Raw genomic sequence first — 17,030 nt, forward strand, 5'->3', positions numbered from 1 at the left:
AATCACAATCTAGTCCCAGGCTGTCCGATCATTTAGATACTTCAGCAGTGGAGTAATAGGATTTACGACAGAGCCATTTTTTTTATAAAACATTTAAATTTATTTATAGATAATGCCTGAACAGTGGCTGGGACTTTATTGTAGAAGTGTATACATTTACCCTTAAAGCTATTATGTATCTTATGATATACAAATAAGACAACATTATAATTAATATAAAAAATCATTTACTCAAATATATTAATGTCAATCAATAAATAAATGCTATCAAAGACAAAATACCATAAAATCCCAATATAAATTCATTAAAATTATATTCTATATAAAGATCAAATGCAACTAATGTGTTTCCGCTTATATAGTCACTTTCCGAGTCTTTTGGTTAAATTCTCGGCCAGCTTGTCCATAAACTCAAATGTTTCATAATAGTCTGACCTCTTCACATTGTTCATGCCCTTTATACATATGGCGAGATCTTTCGTCATTACACCAGACTCGATCGTATCAATGCAGACACTCTCTAGCGTTTCAGCGAAGTTTTTCAATTCAGCGTTATTGTCTAACTTGGCACGGTGTAAAAGTCCCCGAGTCCAAGCGAAAATGGAAGCAATAGGATTGGTCGATGTCTCCTTACCCTGTTGGTAGAATCGGTAATGTCTAGTAACTGTTCCATGGGCAGCTTCAGCCTCTACAGTTTTGCCATCAGGACATAGAAGTACCGAAGTCATGAGTCCAAGAGAACCATAGCCCTGTGCAACAGAATCTGACTGAACATCACCATCATAGTTTTTGCAAGCCCAGACAAATCCTCCCTCAGATTTCATGGCATAAGCAACCATGTCATCGATCAGCCTATGTTCATACCAAATACCAGCTGCTTCATACTTTGATTTGTATTCATTTTCATATATTTCTTGGAAAATATCCTTGAAACGGCCATCATACTTCTTGAGAATAGTGTTTTTGGTGCTCAAGTAGAGTGGATATTTCCTTTCCAGAGCAAACTTGAATGATGAATGGGCAAAGTCAATGATTGATGCATCAGTGTTAAACATTCCAATAGCTACACCAGCACCTTTGAATTCATTCACAACATGCTTGATAGGTGATCCAGATGGAGGGGTGAATATTAGTTCAAGTTTGCCTTCACCAGGAACAACAAAGTCAGTTGCTTTATATTGATCAGCGTGAGCGTGGCGACCAATAATAATAGGCTTTTCCCACCCAGTAACAAGACGAGGGATATTTTTGCAAATTATAGCTTCCCTGAAGACAGTACCGCCAAGAATGTTACGGATAGTTCCATTGGGGCTCTTCCACATTTTCTTCAGATTGAATTCCACAACTCTGTTTTCATCTGGAGTAATAGTTGCGCATTTAATACCGACATTGTACTTCTTAATAGCGTTCGCGCAGTCTACTGTGACTTGGTCATCAGTTTGATCTCTGTACTCGATACCTAAATCATAGGTGTGAAGTTCAATATCCAAAAATGGGAGAATTAGCTTATTTTTGATTAAATCCCAAATTATTCTTGTCATCTCATCTCCCAATACGTCGACAACTGGTCCTGCCTTGATTTTCGACATATTTATTTTTATTTTCTGAAACAATAAACATCATTTTCGTGACTGACAACGAAATAACACAAAATAGAAAATAAAAACAGAGAGAATGGATGGAATTTCTTACGAGAATTATATAATTAATGCTACTACTCAGGTTACGTTTAGCACAGACTTGGAATATACTGGCCGCTAGTAACTAGCGTATAGTATATTGGCAATGTGTGCGTTTAAATAGTGGTTCAATATTCAAAATACTAAAGAGTACCTGTCTACTATTTGTCAATTAAATTCTATGATTACATATTGTTAATCTATGATTAAGTATGATGGAGTGAGCTTATCACTGCCAATATAGCATCAATGATTCATATATTAAATTTTATGCTAACTTTGAGATCTACAAACGGAAATGTGTTTGAACAGTTTATTTGTTTTAAGTGATATTCCTCACTTCTGGGATTAAATATATAAATTTAATTTGTACCAAAATTCATGGACGATGCGGGACTCAAACCCGCGCCTCTCGAGTTCCGTCCCAGCGAAGCAACAACCTGAGAGTTGAACAAGACATGCCAAAATTTCGGTCGATGCGTCAGTCGGACGGTTGACTTACGGCCGTTCCCAATATTCAGTCTATCTCTTACTTGAGATAAAAATCTTAACTATTGTTGACTTTTCTGTCCCAATAAACTTATCGACGGCAACTTACCTTATCCGTACACGCTGTCTGTCAAAGGGACGACGTATAACTTACCAGCGATATAAAGATTGTATGCAAATTGCAATTGACGCGTCCCAATATAAGGCCATAAGAATGACTTATCGGGTATATTGGGACAGCTTCAGATTATTGACAGCTAATTACTCACAGTAGAAGGTAGTAATTTATCTCTATCTGTAGATAGTATATTGGGAATGGCTGTTAGTTGGTAAGAGCGCTCGGATGGAACACGAGAGGCGCGGATTAAAGTGGAGAATAATTTAATACACTTTCAATAATAAGTATTATGTCTATAATTTTAGGCATATTTTTTGTAAAACTATGTAATAATCATATGTGTCATAACCCGTTTTGTTCATTTTATATTGTATTTAATTATTGTTATAAATACTTAATAAATTTTATATTTAAGATATAATTACAGTCAGTTTTAAACTTCTGTCAATAATATTATAATTCAATTACAAAATAATGTAAGCCTGGTGCAGTTGTTCAAATAGACACCATTTGGCCAAAACATTACCTTACTTGTGAAGATATTTTCATCCAAGTAAATGAAAGATGTTCTACACCGTTATTCCAAAATTATCAAAAAGAAACTATCACAAAATTGTACCAACATATCAAGCAAATCAGTAAAATTTCAATGACTGTTATGACAAATTTCATTCAATTTATAATTTAATTTATAAATCGCTAGATCCTCGCCCCACCCTAATCACTTCTCACTAACAGTAGGATTTTTACATTGATACACTCTCATTACCTACTTCTGGTATTTTTCAGAACAAAAAAGAGCCTGCAATCAGGCCAGTCAGTATTTACGAGCTCTTAACTAAAACATATTCAAATTCATGTACTTTTATTCAAAATATTAGTTAGAATGATCCGAAACTAATCTGTACCAACACTGATGAATCTTGATTAAACCCAATTTATATAATAAAACACTTATTGAACATTAAAAACTACCACATTCGAAAATATATGTCTCAAACCTGAGAAGAACGGTCGGAAGATACATCTTCTTTTTTTAAATAAAATTTCGTTACAATAAAAATTTAAATTAACTTGAGGGTGGTTGTACCATTCTCAACATTCAATTTCTAAGTTTTTAGAATATGTATTTTTGCTTTTTAGTAATTATTGTATTTAAATGTATTAGCAGTGAATTATTAAGTTGTAGAACATCAATAGTTAATTGAATTTATATTACTAGTGGTTGCCGGCTACTTTGACAGTGTTCATTTTACTTTGTTTGTGAACCAATCGGAAAAAAACACTGAGTTTTGAGTAGCATGTCACAATCATTTAAATCTGCATTCAGATACATGCAACATACTCGCTTATATAAGTAGGTTATTTGTTGGAAGTGTAAACGAAGCATATTGGAGTAGGTGGTTCGTCTATACTTCCAACATTATTTAATAATATGGCATGTCTACGATTTTATAATACATATTGCGTATCTAGATTTTTTGAACTTCAAAGTATACACAAATATTCACTATGATATAAACAAATATAGTAATAATTGACCCACTTTCACATAAATTAGCTAGCCACAAATTAGGCATGGGCTACACCACAAAATATTTAATATAATATACATAATATGTATTTAAACAAATGACTCATAGACAAGTTATTATCATCATACAGTTAACTTTGGCACCAGGATATGAACTCGGGAACCATTGGTTAGTTTTCAGAGTTACTAACCACAAAGCTATAAGGATGTCTCACATATGAACAGAATATGAAATGAAAGTAAATTTACCATCTTCCTAATACTTTGAAAGATAGCTAAGTGCAAGATTTAGAAAAAGCAAAGAAGTTTGAAAGAATTAGCAAAGAAAGAGTTTATAGCCACTAACTGAGACCCACAATGACCCTATAAGTTCTTGCTATCAATTAAAATTGGCTATGTAACAGCATAATATGATTAAATGTTTTTGATCATAATTGTTGTTCAATTGATGAAGGCATTAGATAACAGGACAATTGCAATATATACAAGATAATCATATATATATACATAAAATAATTTATTGAGATACTTAATATTATTTATCCACAAGAAACCAGTTACTATTATTCTTAAATAACACCAAATGTCAGAATTTAGGTTTTTCTTAGGCTATGTAACAGCGTAAAATAATTAAATTTCTTTGATGAATTAATGTAAGTCAATTAATGAAGCCATTAGATAACACTACAGTTACAATATACAGAAGATTATCAAATATACATAAAATAATTTATTGAGATACTTATTATCATATTTTATTGACAAGAAACCTGATATTATTATTACATAATACCATACAAGATAAACTATGTACTTAAATAACACTATGAGATTTTTAAAAACTTTTGTGAAAGAAACATTTTATTTTCATGTTGGTATTCACATCTTTCAAAGACTCATGCAGCCCAGGGGTTAGAGTCAATGACTACTGAGGTAGGGGTCTGGGGTTATGTGTTTGTATGATGAACATTATGTAGGTTTATGCTTAAGTATCTTTATTGTATTAAATATATCATTATCTGGCATCCATAATACAGGCTTTTAGCCCCAAATTAGGAATATTAACCGAGTTAATATTCGTAATTTGTGGCTAAACAATATATATCAAGTGTGTCAATTATTGTTATTATTAACACTGACAAAAAATTGTTGGGAGTCTTTCATTTTTTTAGTAGAGTTGGTGTTGGTGACACTTTAAAATAAAATTATATAATTTGCCACTGCCTGTAACAAAATTGGAAATAAGTGGAAGAATATCCAAAAGGTAAGGTTTTACTATGTGTGTGAAAATACCACAGGTTTAAGACCTTGCAAGTCCAGTCCGTAAGACAGCCAAACAAACAAACAACAAAAACAAAAAATACATTGTTTAGTGGCAGATGGGCATTGAACTGCAGCATCCTGGTTAAAAGGCAACACCACTAACACTAATGGGAATGCACTTATATTTATATTAATTAAATTATTAGTTTTCTTAATAATTAAGAAAATTCTTAATTCTTAATTTAATTATTAATAATTAAATTAAGAAAACTATTTTTTTCTGAAACTCTAGTATTTTCGTTGATATATAATATTGATATATGATATATATATATTAAATATTAATATTTATAGTACCTTTTGCACAAAAACCTAATTTCAAAGAAACATCCATAATTACACACCTTTGCTTCCTCTATAAAGTATTTTAATGAATTCATTTTTAGGAGTTACTTTGGCCCAAAGTTGGAAATTATATATTTACTGCCCTGTATGTATACCAGTGATTCTTCTTCATTGCACAGAAGTGACAAGCGTAATTACAATTCTGGTCTATGGTTTTATGTTCAATCAAGAATCGGGCAGGGTCAATTACTATATGGTAATGTCTTGCTCATCTCACTTTTTCTGATAAGAACATGTATGTATAGCTTAACTAGTTTGTGATAATGTTACTTGCATATCACATATTATGTTACATGGACAAAAGGGCATAAGCATATTGTTTACAATTTTGGGCTTCATAAGGTAACTTACTTTATTTAATTTATCTTTATAACCACATTTTTATCTTTACCATCACTCACCAATTTAATAAAATTATTCTGCAATATTTTTCAAAGGAAAATTCTTTATGTAATATATGTAATACAGCATAGATAGCATTTATTTTTCAGGTGTTTTCTGAAATTTCAATTTTGTTGTCAAGTAAGAGTCTAGAAGCAAGTTCCTAGGATTCTATTCAAATTTGTTCATAGTAATTATTCCTAAATCTTAATTTATTTATATATTTATAGGGATATTAACATAAAAATATCCTTATATGTAAGGGCAGCTTCATAAAAGATTACAAATTTCAGATTCAGATAATTCTAAAAAGGAACATCCAATTGAAAGTCATAAAATATATTCTTATTAATTAGTATTCTGGATGAATTATTAAAGAGAATGGTAATTGAGAAAACCTTGAAGTGATTTACATTATCAAAACTAGTTTTTCCCAGTACAAAGTTCAAACACGAAATCAAATAATAAGTGTATACATTAACGGTATATGAACGAAAGGTCTACCTACATACAAAAATTTATTAAATATTACGGTAGTCATTATCATGATATTTCTTTATTGTTAAATTACACATAATTGGATATTAACACATAATGGATGCATAAATTTGAGATTTTTTGATGAACCTATTCAAACAATGTATTTTATACTTACATTTCTCTAATCAATCTAGCTTCTACTGCAGTCCGCAATGCACTTGTAATAAAAAATTTAAAACTACAACGCTATTTCTTATATTATTAATTAGCGAATAGGTGAGCGCACCTACGTGAAACTTCCAACAGTGAACAGCATAGATTAATAGTGAACAGCGAACTATATGAATAGATTAAATTCTCTAATTTGGAAATTTAGTTTCCGTACCTGCCGTATCACTTATCACTAATGACAAATGACAATCATAAATATATCTGACATTTGAAGCTTGTTCCTTGACAGCTTTGCTCAAAGAATATATAGAGAAATATAAAATTTGTATCGCGCAGTTAATTCAACATTTTTTAAGTAGTGGCACTCTTTCATCTAATGCATTTAGCATTGCGATAGAAAGAGATTACATGCGGCAATCGAGTTCAATTCAAATACATATTATGCTGCTGTTATTTACTCCAGTAAGGTAGTGCTTGCCAATATAATATCGAAAAAATTTACATTTTATCGATAAATAAAAAAGTGTCCTAGTCGAGGGGCTATCTAACTTGAATCTTATAAATCCGAAAGTTTGGGCGGAAATGTAGACGTTTGTTACTCTTTTACACAAAAAGTACTCATCGGATTTTGGCGAAACTTTCGAGTAAAGACATCGGACTAACATTTGGCTTCATTCAGGATCATTTTTCTGCTACTACTTACATAATTTTGTCTCTTAAAAATACGTAAAGAAATCAGATATAACATTATCAAAAACACGGGAAATAAATTAATAAATATGTTATAAATAATCTCAGAAAAAAATTAAAATGAATCATCTAAAATTCATATATTTTTCTGATAAGCATGAGCCTTAAAATGTGGTATTAAGGGTTATTTTATTTTGTGACTCAGTACGCATTGCACAGAAAAATCTATCGAAACAACGTCAGTCCGCGCTCGACCGCCGTCGTGGGTCACTGTGTCGGTTGTAAGCAGCAGCTCGTGCTCGGAAAGATTACTGTACGAACATGAATATTTTTTGATAAGCTCTACAATTCTGTCTGTGATACTTTACATATTTTGTACGCAGTCAGATTTTCGAAATATTATGTTTCTGTATCTTATTGAAGAATTAGTGATTTATAAGTACATCTAAAAATATAAGGTCTATATTAAATCGAAATCCAAGATGGCGCCTATGAAATTTACCAACTTCTCTTCATGGGTGTCATTTTCATGGTTTTCGAGGTCAATAATAACGAATATCGTCTCAAAATCGAAATCCAAGATGGCACCTATGAAATTTACCAGTTTCTCTTCATGGGTGTGATTTTCATGGTTTTCGGGGTCAACAATAACGAATATGGGGTCAAAATCGAAATCCAAGATAGCGCCTATGAAATTTACCAACTTCTCTTCATGGGTGTCATTTTTATGATTTACGGGGTCGCCAATAACGAATATCGGATCAAAATCGAAATCCATGAGGGCGCCTATGAAATCTACAAACTTTTCTTAATGGGTGTCATTTACAGCGTCAGAATTAGAATTCATTCATAAACTTATTTTTTTTATAAAAGGCCTGTCTAACTGTGGGGGGGGGGGGGGGGTCCAAAAGCATCAGACAACACATAAAATAGAAATATTTACGTTTCGACTTTTCACCCACAATATTTACAAAACACATTCCGTTACCTATCTTATTAAAAAATCTCAAAATTTGATTTTGAAAGACCTATCTAATGATTCCCTACATGCAAAAAAAAATTCCATCCCCTTTTTAATCACAAGAAGCTCTACCCCTCTTATCAAATCTTACCACCATATTATGTCAAGAAGAGTTATTTCAATAGATGTTGTAATCATAAGGTATAAGCTATTACATAAATGTAACGTATTCCTTCCCGCATTATTTTCAAAAGACCGAAGGAATTAATGTCATGTATCAAACCTGAATCTAACTTTCAAAGAACTATCCAACGATACACCAGAAGGCAAGTCTCCAGTTTTTTTTTCATCTCCACTTTTAGGTGAGGTGTCCTTAGGAGGGAAGCTACGTCCAAAGCATCAGACAACACAAAAAATGGCGTGCGTAAAAAGTACACATGTCAGAAGTGAAACTTCTTTGTGAAAACTAATTTTTAAATCTCGTTTCTATTAATAACTATCTGTTCTCTAAACCAATTGTTTTTTGTCAATATTAGAAATTATTAGATGTTGTACTTACTCGCGGCCACGCTAAACCTGCACGATACAACGCTAGGAGCGAAGGTGTTCTACTTACTCGCATCCGGGCCCTAAACCTGCACGATACAAAGATACTACTTTTTGAATAAATTTGTTTAAGTAAGTTTTAGAAATTTGCCTCCACGAGTTCGAGGACAAAAATATGCACATAGATATTCTATGCTTTTCTGCATCTTTTATAAAGTTAGGAGATGAAACAAATATACATTTAAAAAGTTACAGGCTTGCATCTTCCTTTTCCAGACAAAAAGAGATGGAAGAGAAAGAAAAGAGGTGGAGTTTGCATCCTATTAAAAAACTCAGTTGAATTTAACCCACTGCCTGCTTGCAACGAGTTAGCCTAAGAAAAAGTCTTTGAATGCTGTTTGTTGAACAGTTGAACTCTTAAAAGCGAAATGTTATGTTATTTGTCTTTACAGAACTCCTGATTCAAATATGAATGAATTTTTTGACAAATTGCAATTGTTATTCACCAATAAGAAAAATAAAATTGTTGTATGTATATGAATATTGATTTAATAACGGATACAAAACATATAAAGATGTACAAAGAAATTATAGACTGATAATTTGATACTCCACTATGATAAACCGACCAGACAAAATGCATGCGTTGACTGTCTTATTAGTAATATTAAAGAAGCTAAATCAAAATTAGAACATGTGTACCTGTCAGACCATAATACATGCCAAATTTTATCCCTTCCAATGGAGAAAATACAAAAGAAAAGTATAAATAAGTCTACAAAGAAAAGAAACTTGTCCAAAGAAAATATAGATAAATTTATAGACTGCATTTCGAGATTAACTTGGGCTGAAGTATTCACCAAGACTGAATGTGATGAAGCGTTTAATTTGTTCTATGAAACCTACTTATTATTCTTCAACCTATGTTTTCCTTTTGTGTTAGTAAAAATTAATAATAATACCAGAAAACCCAAATGGATTACAAAAGGTCTAAAAGTATCGTGTGTTAAAAAGGAAGCTAATGCAAAACTACTATTTAAATAAGCGCCTTGATCGAAAACAGTTACTCAAAAAATATGGTAAACTTCTTATAGTGCCACAAACTTATCTGGCCCGGTGGCCAAAAGTAGAACTATCTTCGCCATTTTGAAATGACAATCAGCCTGATATTCCATGACATTCCCACCATTGATTGGTTGTTCCGTGTGTTTATTTTTCTTTTTAATAAGTGAAAAATTCCGAAAGCTTTAAAAAGTGATGCGAGGAACGTTATATTACAAGTTGTGAATTATATGAAGGAAGAAAAACGCCTTCAGGCACCAATTATATCCTTAGATAAGTTGTATGACCGCGTTGCTGCTGCCACAGGTAAGTGTTGTCAGCTTCTAAAAAAATACCACCACGCAGTTTAAATTAAAATACATATTTTTAAATATTATTTATTTACTTTTTGTTATTCCTATTGTAGGTGTCGGGGAGCGATTTGTAAGAAAACTTGTAAAAGAAAAAGAGCAAGCAGATGAAACTGGAACAAAGATTTCCACTCCAGGAAAAAAAAGGAAAAGGACTAAAGGCAAAATTGAAGTGGACAATTTTGATCTCGGTGTCAGTAGAAGAAAAATTCATGAATTCTACAGCATGCGCAAAGAAATTCCCACATTAGCAAAGTTGTTAAATGTGCTCCAAGAAGACATTGATTTTAAAGGGAGTCGTGAAACACTCCGAAAAATACTCACTAAAATTGAATTTCGTTACAAGAAATCAAAATCTAATCGAAAAGTACAAATTGAACGTAATGACATATCAGCATGGAGAGCTAATTATCTACAAAAAATTTATGAAAATGAATGCGGTGAAAAAAAACTAGTCATATTTTTGGACGAGACTTATATTCACTCGTCTCATACAGCTGGATGCTGTTGGCAAAGTGATGAAGTTGATGGTGTGCTTAATCCAGTCTCGAAAGGAAACAGATCAATAATTGTTCATGCGGGAGGACAAGCTGGCTTTGTGGAGAATGCATTATTAGTTTTTCAATCAAATACAAAAAGCGGTGATTATCACGATGAAATGAATAGTACAAATTTCAAAAAATGGGTGACTGATAGACTTCTACAAAATCTACATCGGCCAATATTAATCATAATGGATAATGCCCCATATCATAGTATTTCTATAAACAAATGCCCTAAATCAAATTATAAAAAGGCTGATATGCAAAAATGGCTGTCAGAAAATAATGTTGAATTTAGTGAACATTTCACAAAACCGCAACTCTACGAATTAATCAAAAGGCACAAACCAAAACCTATTTACGAAATAGATGAATTATTGAAAAGTAATGGACACAGCGTGTTAAGGTTACCACCATAACATTGCAATTTAAATGCAATCGAAATGATTTGGAGCTCTATCAAAAGAAATGTATAATATTGGTAGATCAAATTCTGAAATGCCTACATTGATTGCAGAAGCTTTTGATAAAATAACAGTTACGGAATTTGAAAACGAGTATCGATAAAGGGATGGATACTTAGACGAGGCTTTCATCATTAATTTAGGTAGTGATAGTGAAAGTGAAAGTAGTGACTCTGATGATGATGAAATGACTTATGAATTAAACAATTCCGGTGATATAAGAATACCTGGAATATCTCCGTTAGAGAACACTCGGCATACATTTTATGTAAATGATCATAATTATTGTATAAAGATATAAAGATTTTTAATGGCACTATTTGTTTACTTTTTAGTGAAGTAACATTTATGTTACATTAGGCGTGTTCAGGGAGTCACTATTAACGCTACTTTTGCTATTTTCTGTCAGATGCGTGAACAAAAAATAGCGAAAGAAAGCGAAAGTAGTGAAAACCGTGACACCCTGAACACCTCTTATATGTGCATAAAAATTCAAATCTATTGACTCGGATGTTCTTGTTTCCATCGCGTGATCCTACGAGACTTCGAGTACCCCACATCAGAACCACTTTGTACCAAAAAAACTGTCATGCTATGTGTGTAGAATTATTTGATAAATTACCAAAAGAAATAAGAGAGGAGACAGTGTTAAATAGATTTAAATTTAAATTATTAACACTTTTTAAAAAATATTGTTTTTACTCAATAAATGAATATTATCAAACGAAGTGGTAACTGGCACCAATACTATTTATACCAATAATATTATATATTTTGTTGTGATTATTTTTTCTACATTATTTCCTAGCATTTCTTTTATTGAAGTGAAACTACCAAAATATTTGCATGTCTGTCAAGACGAAACATGTGCCTGCTCTTAAATTTGTAACAACTTTACTTGTGAATGTTTCTGGCAAATAAAGAACTTTGACTTTGAAAAATAAAGAACTTTGAATTGACTAGGGAAGATGTTCTACTTAGTCGCGGCCGCGCACTAACTCTGCATGATATAACGCAAGAAGTGAAGTTGTTTTACTTTATAGCGGTACCATCTGCTTCATGCTACATTCGCCCTTTCTCACTCTATCTCAGTCAGACTCAATCTCCTTCCCCTCTTCTTGGATAAAAACGTCCTTCATCGTGACACTTTCTTCCGTTTCATCAATAAAAAAATTACCCTCATGCGGCCAAAGAAGTTTTACTTCAAAAATGATCCCAAATTCATTCTCTGCACTCTCGAGAACCTCGGATACGACGTTCATATTGTTGAAATCATAATTTTGCGCGGCGACCATCTTGGATTTCGAAAATGATCCCAAATTCGTTCTCTGTAACCCCGAGAACCTCGGATTCAGTATCCAAATTGTTAAAATCATAATTTTGCGCGTGCTATCTTGTATTTCAAAAGTGATCCAAAATTCGTTCTCTGTACTAACATCACAAACGTCAATATATTCAAATATACAGGCAAGGTGATACAAAACATATTTAACTGAATCTGTTGGAATAAAAAGAACCTTTGCTTGTAATTAATCAGAATATTCTTCACCAGATAACTATCCTTTACTCTCTATTACCAACTGCTGACACATAACTAATCATACATTGAACTATATATGCTGCAGCACCACACACATATAAGAGAGCAGATTCATCAGGTTCATATAATTCTAAATAATCAAATTAAAAAGAGAAATGTTATCATCACCTATACTAATTGTTTTCAGTTCAGTTAAATTAATATCTTTCATTCCTAATAATTAAATTAAATTATTTTCTAAACACATTCTAAAATATGGCTTAAACTAAGATTATAATTGTTACCAGATAATCTATGATAGGCAATAAACCACATTTCTATATTTTCGCAAAGTTAAATGATGACAAGCTACTGTGGAATAATTATAAAAAAAAATGAAAAAAAAAATTGTTGATGAACGTGTGTCTTATAAAAAATATAGCGTGCGTACAACGTACACATGTCAGAAGTGAAGCTTTTTGGAAAATTAATGTTTAAATTTCGTTTATATCAATTATCCCAATCTCTTCTCTAAACCAAATATTTGTAAAGTTAAACTTTTATTACATCGTCTCAAACTTTTTCGTCTGTGTGTTGCATGTCGCGTGACGGTCGGGCGGCGCCTATAGTTCGCAGCAGCTGACCGTGTAGTGTAGGTATAGACTATTACTCATTTGTGCCAGTGCTCCACGCTATTTTGTTTGATTTGTCAGTGTTTAATATAAATGTTGATTGTCAGTGTTTGATGTAAATGTTTTTATTTATTAAAGTGAAACTTTTATTCAATATTTTAACCAGGACTAAGACACAGAGTTCAATAAAAATAATAATTTGAGACTAAGTCTACTTTTATTATTCCCCATTACCATTCAAATTTTTTTAAGTATAAAATTAAGATTGATAAAGCGATTTTTATACCCTTAATAATAATAATAATAGTCTATTGAAGTGAACTGTCACGATTTTTTCCATCAAAATTAGAAAATATTATTTTTAGCTATTTTTATTGGAATTATTATCAAAAATTACTATATTATAAAGTGTTGCGGCACATCACTAGTGCCTCGGGTGAGCCGAGAGAATGTCCCCACCATTCTGTTTGCCATCGACGGTCAACCGACGCGGACGCGCACGCATCATATTTAAGAAAGCTATCGGCCGCGGCACTCAAGTCATATTTGTAAAAGTCATTTAATATACACTAGATTCAATACAGTTTTGAAGTATTTATTTATACATTCCCGAGAAGGAACATAAAGGAAAACCGATGAAAAAAACCAAAATTAAAAATTATAAATTTAAATATAAAAAAAGGAAGAAAATATGTGACTAGTGAACAAGTACATTAATAACATGATAACAAGGAGAAATACAAAGCACGCACGCCCACCACCGCAGCTCGTTTCACCATACGACTCCACGTCGTCTGAGGAGGTGTACGCCACCCCCCCGGAGAACGATGAGTCGAGTAGTGATGACGAGCTGCTGCCTCCAGCGCCACGCCGAGCACCTGCGCTGCGCCGGGGGAGGCCACCGCTGCCGTGCCTGGGGTCAGTGGGACGCCCTGTCCTGCATCCGGCTCCCGCCGTCGGTGGTGTAGTGCGCCGCATGAGATGGACGAATATGATCAACAAAAATGGCATGCGAGCGTACTATGGGGCGATAGAAAGGGAAACAAACCTCACTGCGTATCGTTCCCGAATGCTTTCTCTGTTTCAGATCCTTGAACCAGGAATGACCGTTACGACACAACGACTGACTGATCAAGTGCGGTTTATTAAACGCAACAACGTGTTGGATGATGCTACGCTTGATCGACTACGCTCTGAGGTGACAGTCTCTACACCTACCACTAATCAATCTCAACCATCTAACGATCAAGCGAACTCACATATTAATCTGATGTCACCTACAGATTGTAGTTCTGTCGTGGTGGACGTCGAGACTGCAACTGTAAGTACCCATGATAATGAGCAATTGAGGAGGGCTTTGGAAGATTCGATTCTCGAGTTCAGACAAATACCAGCTTCTGGGAAACCGCGACTTCCCCGTTTTCCCACGCATAACCGTAAAATATCGTTAGTTGTGGCTCTGGATCGTATACTTGATCCTTATTTAGAATCGAGCCAAGACCTTGCTGATACACATTCGATCCTTTACTATGCAGCCATCGCAGCATGCCGGGTTGCTCATACCAGGTTCCCGGATTCTGATAGGGGGACACGGGTCGCTGGTGAAACACCTCATTCGCAAAACAGGATTGAACAACGTATCAATGCTGCTAGAACCAAGATAGGCAAACTAATCTGTTTTAGATCGGGTAATACCCGCCCAAGAGTCATGCGTTTTGTGACACAAGCCTTTGCTGGAACAAAATATATAAAACCTAAAGATAAAAGTAGTAGGTGTCACGGAACGAATTGACTATCTAAAGCAGAAGGTTTCTGTGTGGGCGAACCGGATCCGCCGCTATAAAAAACGCGCAGACAGATATCATCAGATACGCACCTTCCAAAGTGACCAAAGAAAGGTATATAGAAGTTGGGAAGACAACGCACCCTGTGGTACTGATGTTCACCTGCCAAATATGGATGAGATGTACTCTTTTTGGAAAAATATTTGGTCGGTACCCATCACTCACACTGACAATGAACGGATGAATACCGTTGAGCGCTCGTGTGAACAGTTGCAACCTATGGCGCATGTTATTATTAGCCCACTTGATGTAACGTTCGTAAGCGAGGAGAAACAATTTCTTACCTCTTATATATGGATAATCTAAAGTTATATGCACGTAATAAACAAGACTTGATATCATTATTAAATGTCACGCAAACATTTAGTCATGTCCGATGTCATGACTAAATGTTTGCGATGAATGGAATTCGGTGTGGATATATGTGCGACCATACATGTACTCAGAGGCAGGTTTGTAAATAGCGAAAATATACAACTCTCACAGTCATTATTTCTCAAATCACTTAGTGCGTCTGAAACCTACAAATACCTTGGTATATCAGAATGTCTCGGATTTTTAGATAGGGACATTAAACAGCTGCTGACGGTACGTTTCTTTAACCGACTAACTAAAGTTTTAAAAAGTCTCCTGTCTGGTGGAAACAAGGTACGTGCTTTTAACAGCTGGGTAATGCCCCTATTAATATACACTTTCGGCATACTAAAGTGGACTCAGACCGAGCTTGACGCCCTAGATAGAAAGGTCCGTAAACTACTGACGACATACCGGATGCACAATCCACGCTCATCTTTGATGAGATTATACATCCCACGGAAATGTGGAGGCCGCGGGTTTCTAAGTGCCTGCATAATCGTGAGCTGTATAATCTCAGGGAATATTTCCTACACAAAGAATGGGCAATGCATCGAGAAATTGTGGCAGTAGACCATTGTCTACTTATACTTACTCCGCTCTCTTTATCCAAAGAGAATTGGCGAAAATCGGTGATACTCAGTACTCAAGATCGCTTGAATGTATGGAGGGGAAAAGAGCTTCATGGACGGTATTACCGGGCTCTCTACGGACCTGATGTAGACACGATTTAATCTGTGACCTGGCTACGATTTGGTGACCTATTTGGGGAAACTGAAGGATTTGCCTGTGCAAATTCCTGATGAAGTTATCAAGACGAATAACTACCGGAAATACATCATGAAGGATGGCACAGTAGACATATGTCGGGCGTGCCGTCATCCTGTTGAGTCTATCAGACATATTATTTCCGGTTGTTCTCGTCTTGCCAATGGAGAGTACTTGCACAGACACAACCAAGTAGCCAGGATTATCCATCAGCAACTTACTATTCGATACAATCTTGTGCATTTATAAGTCCGATATTATAAGTATACTCCGGAGCCAGTTCTGGAAAACAGCCGTGCCAAGCTCTACTGGGACCGATCTATCATCACGGACAGAACTATCACTGCTAATAAGCCTGATATTGTGTTGGTAGATCGGTTAGAGCGTCGGGCATTTATTGTTGATATCACCGTTCCGTGTGATGATAACCTTGTGAAAGCTGAAATAGACAAATTGTCGAAGTACCTAGACTTAGCACATGAGGTTACTGACATGTGGGATGTTGATTCAACAATAATTGTCCTAATAGTCGTTTCCGTTAACGGTCTTATAGCAAAGGGCACGGGAACGGCACGCATCATGCGGAAGTTCCTCAGTCTGTCGCCCTAACCACCGGCGGAATTGTCGTGAACCTATGCCGGCGGGACTCTTTTTTATATTTGTATTTGTAATATTGTTTTTTAAAAATATGTTATATATATAAATGTAGAAAATAAGATAAAATTGTAATAAAGAGAATAAAATAATAATATTGACACACTTTTTACACAAATTATCT

General features: G+C 34.2%; 4 protein-coding genes across 4 annotated transcripts in view; 3 read left to right on the plus strand and 1 right to left on the minus strand.

The window, feature by feature from the left end:
• LOC126966522 (RNA-binding protein Musashi homolog Rbp6) overlaps window positions 1–17,030 on the plus strand; it is a 934,160-nt gene that overhangs the window by 218,281 nt on the left and 698,849 nt on the right. The gene's annotated exons all lie outside the window — the stretch shown is intronic.
• LOC126966514 (isocitrate dehydrogenase [NADP] cytoplasmic) lies at window positions 205–6,739 on the minus strand. The gene is made up of 2 exons (XM_050810631.1): window positions 6,525–6,739; window positions 205–1,604 (listed from the first exon to the last, which is right to left on the minus strand). Exon 2 carries the CDS (start codon window positions 1,587–1,589, stop codon window positions 363–365), a length of 1,227 nt encoding a protein of 408 aa, XP_050666588.1. The 5' UTR covers window positions 1,590–1,604; window positions 6,525–6,739; the 3' UTR covers window positions 205–362.
• LOC126966527 (uncharacterized) lies at window positions 9,952–11,116 on the plus strand. The gene is made up of 2 exons (XM_050810657.1): window positions 9,952–10,085; window positions 10,186–11,116. The coding sequence occupies exons 1-2, from the start codon at window positions 10,010–10,012 to the stop codon at window positions 11,088–11,090; spliced, it is 981 nt and encodes a 326-aa protein (XP_050666614.1). The 5' UTR covers window positions 9,952–10,009; the 3' UTR covers window positions 11,091–11,116.
• Window positions 14,008–15,078, plus strand: LOC126966631 (uncharacterized). Its single transcript, XM_050810793.1, has one exon. The coding sequence runs from the start codon at window positions 14,008–14,010 to the stop codon at window positions 15,076–15,078; it is 1,071 nt and encodes a 356-aa protein (XP_050666750.1).

Source organism: Leptidea sinapis, chromosome 10, assembly GCF_905404315.1.
Source record: "Leptidea sinapis chromosome 10, ilLepSina1.1, whole genome shotgun sequence".
Classification (NCBI taxonomy): Eukaryota; Metazoa; Arthropoda; class Insecta; order Lepidoptera; family Pieridae; genus Leptidea; species Leptidea sinapis.

Coding starts and splice junctions, on each gene's coding strand:
- LOC126966514 (XM_050810631.1), bottom strand. CDS start 1,589: ATGTCGAAAATCAAGGCAGGACCAGTTGTCGACGTATTGGGAGATGAG.
- LOC126966527 (XM_050810657.1), top strand. CDS start 10,010: ATGAAGGAAGAAAAACGCCTTCAGGCACCAATTATATCCTTAGATAAG. Junction 10,086..10,185: donor CCGCGTTGCTGCTGCCACAG/GTAAGTGTTGTC, acceptor TTCCTATTGTAG/GTGTCGGGGAGCGATTTGTA.
- LOC126966631 (XM_050810793.1), top strand. CDS start 14,008: ATGATAACAAGGAGAAATACAAAGCACGCACGCCCACCACCGCAGCTC.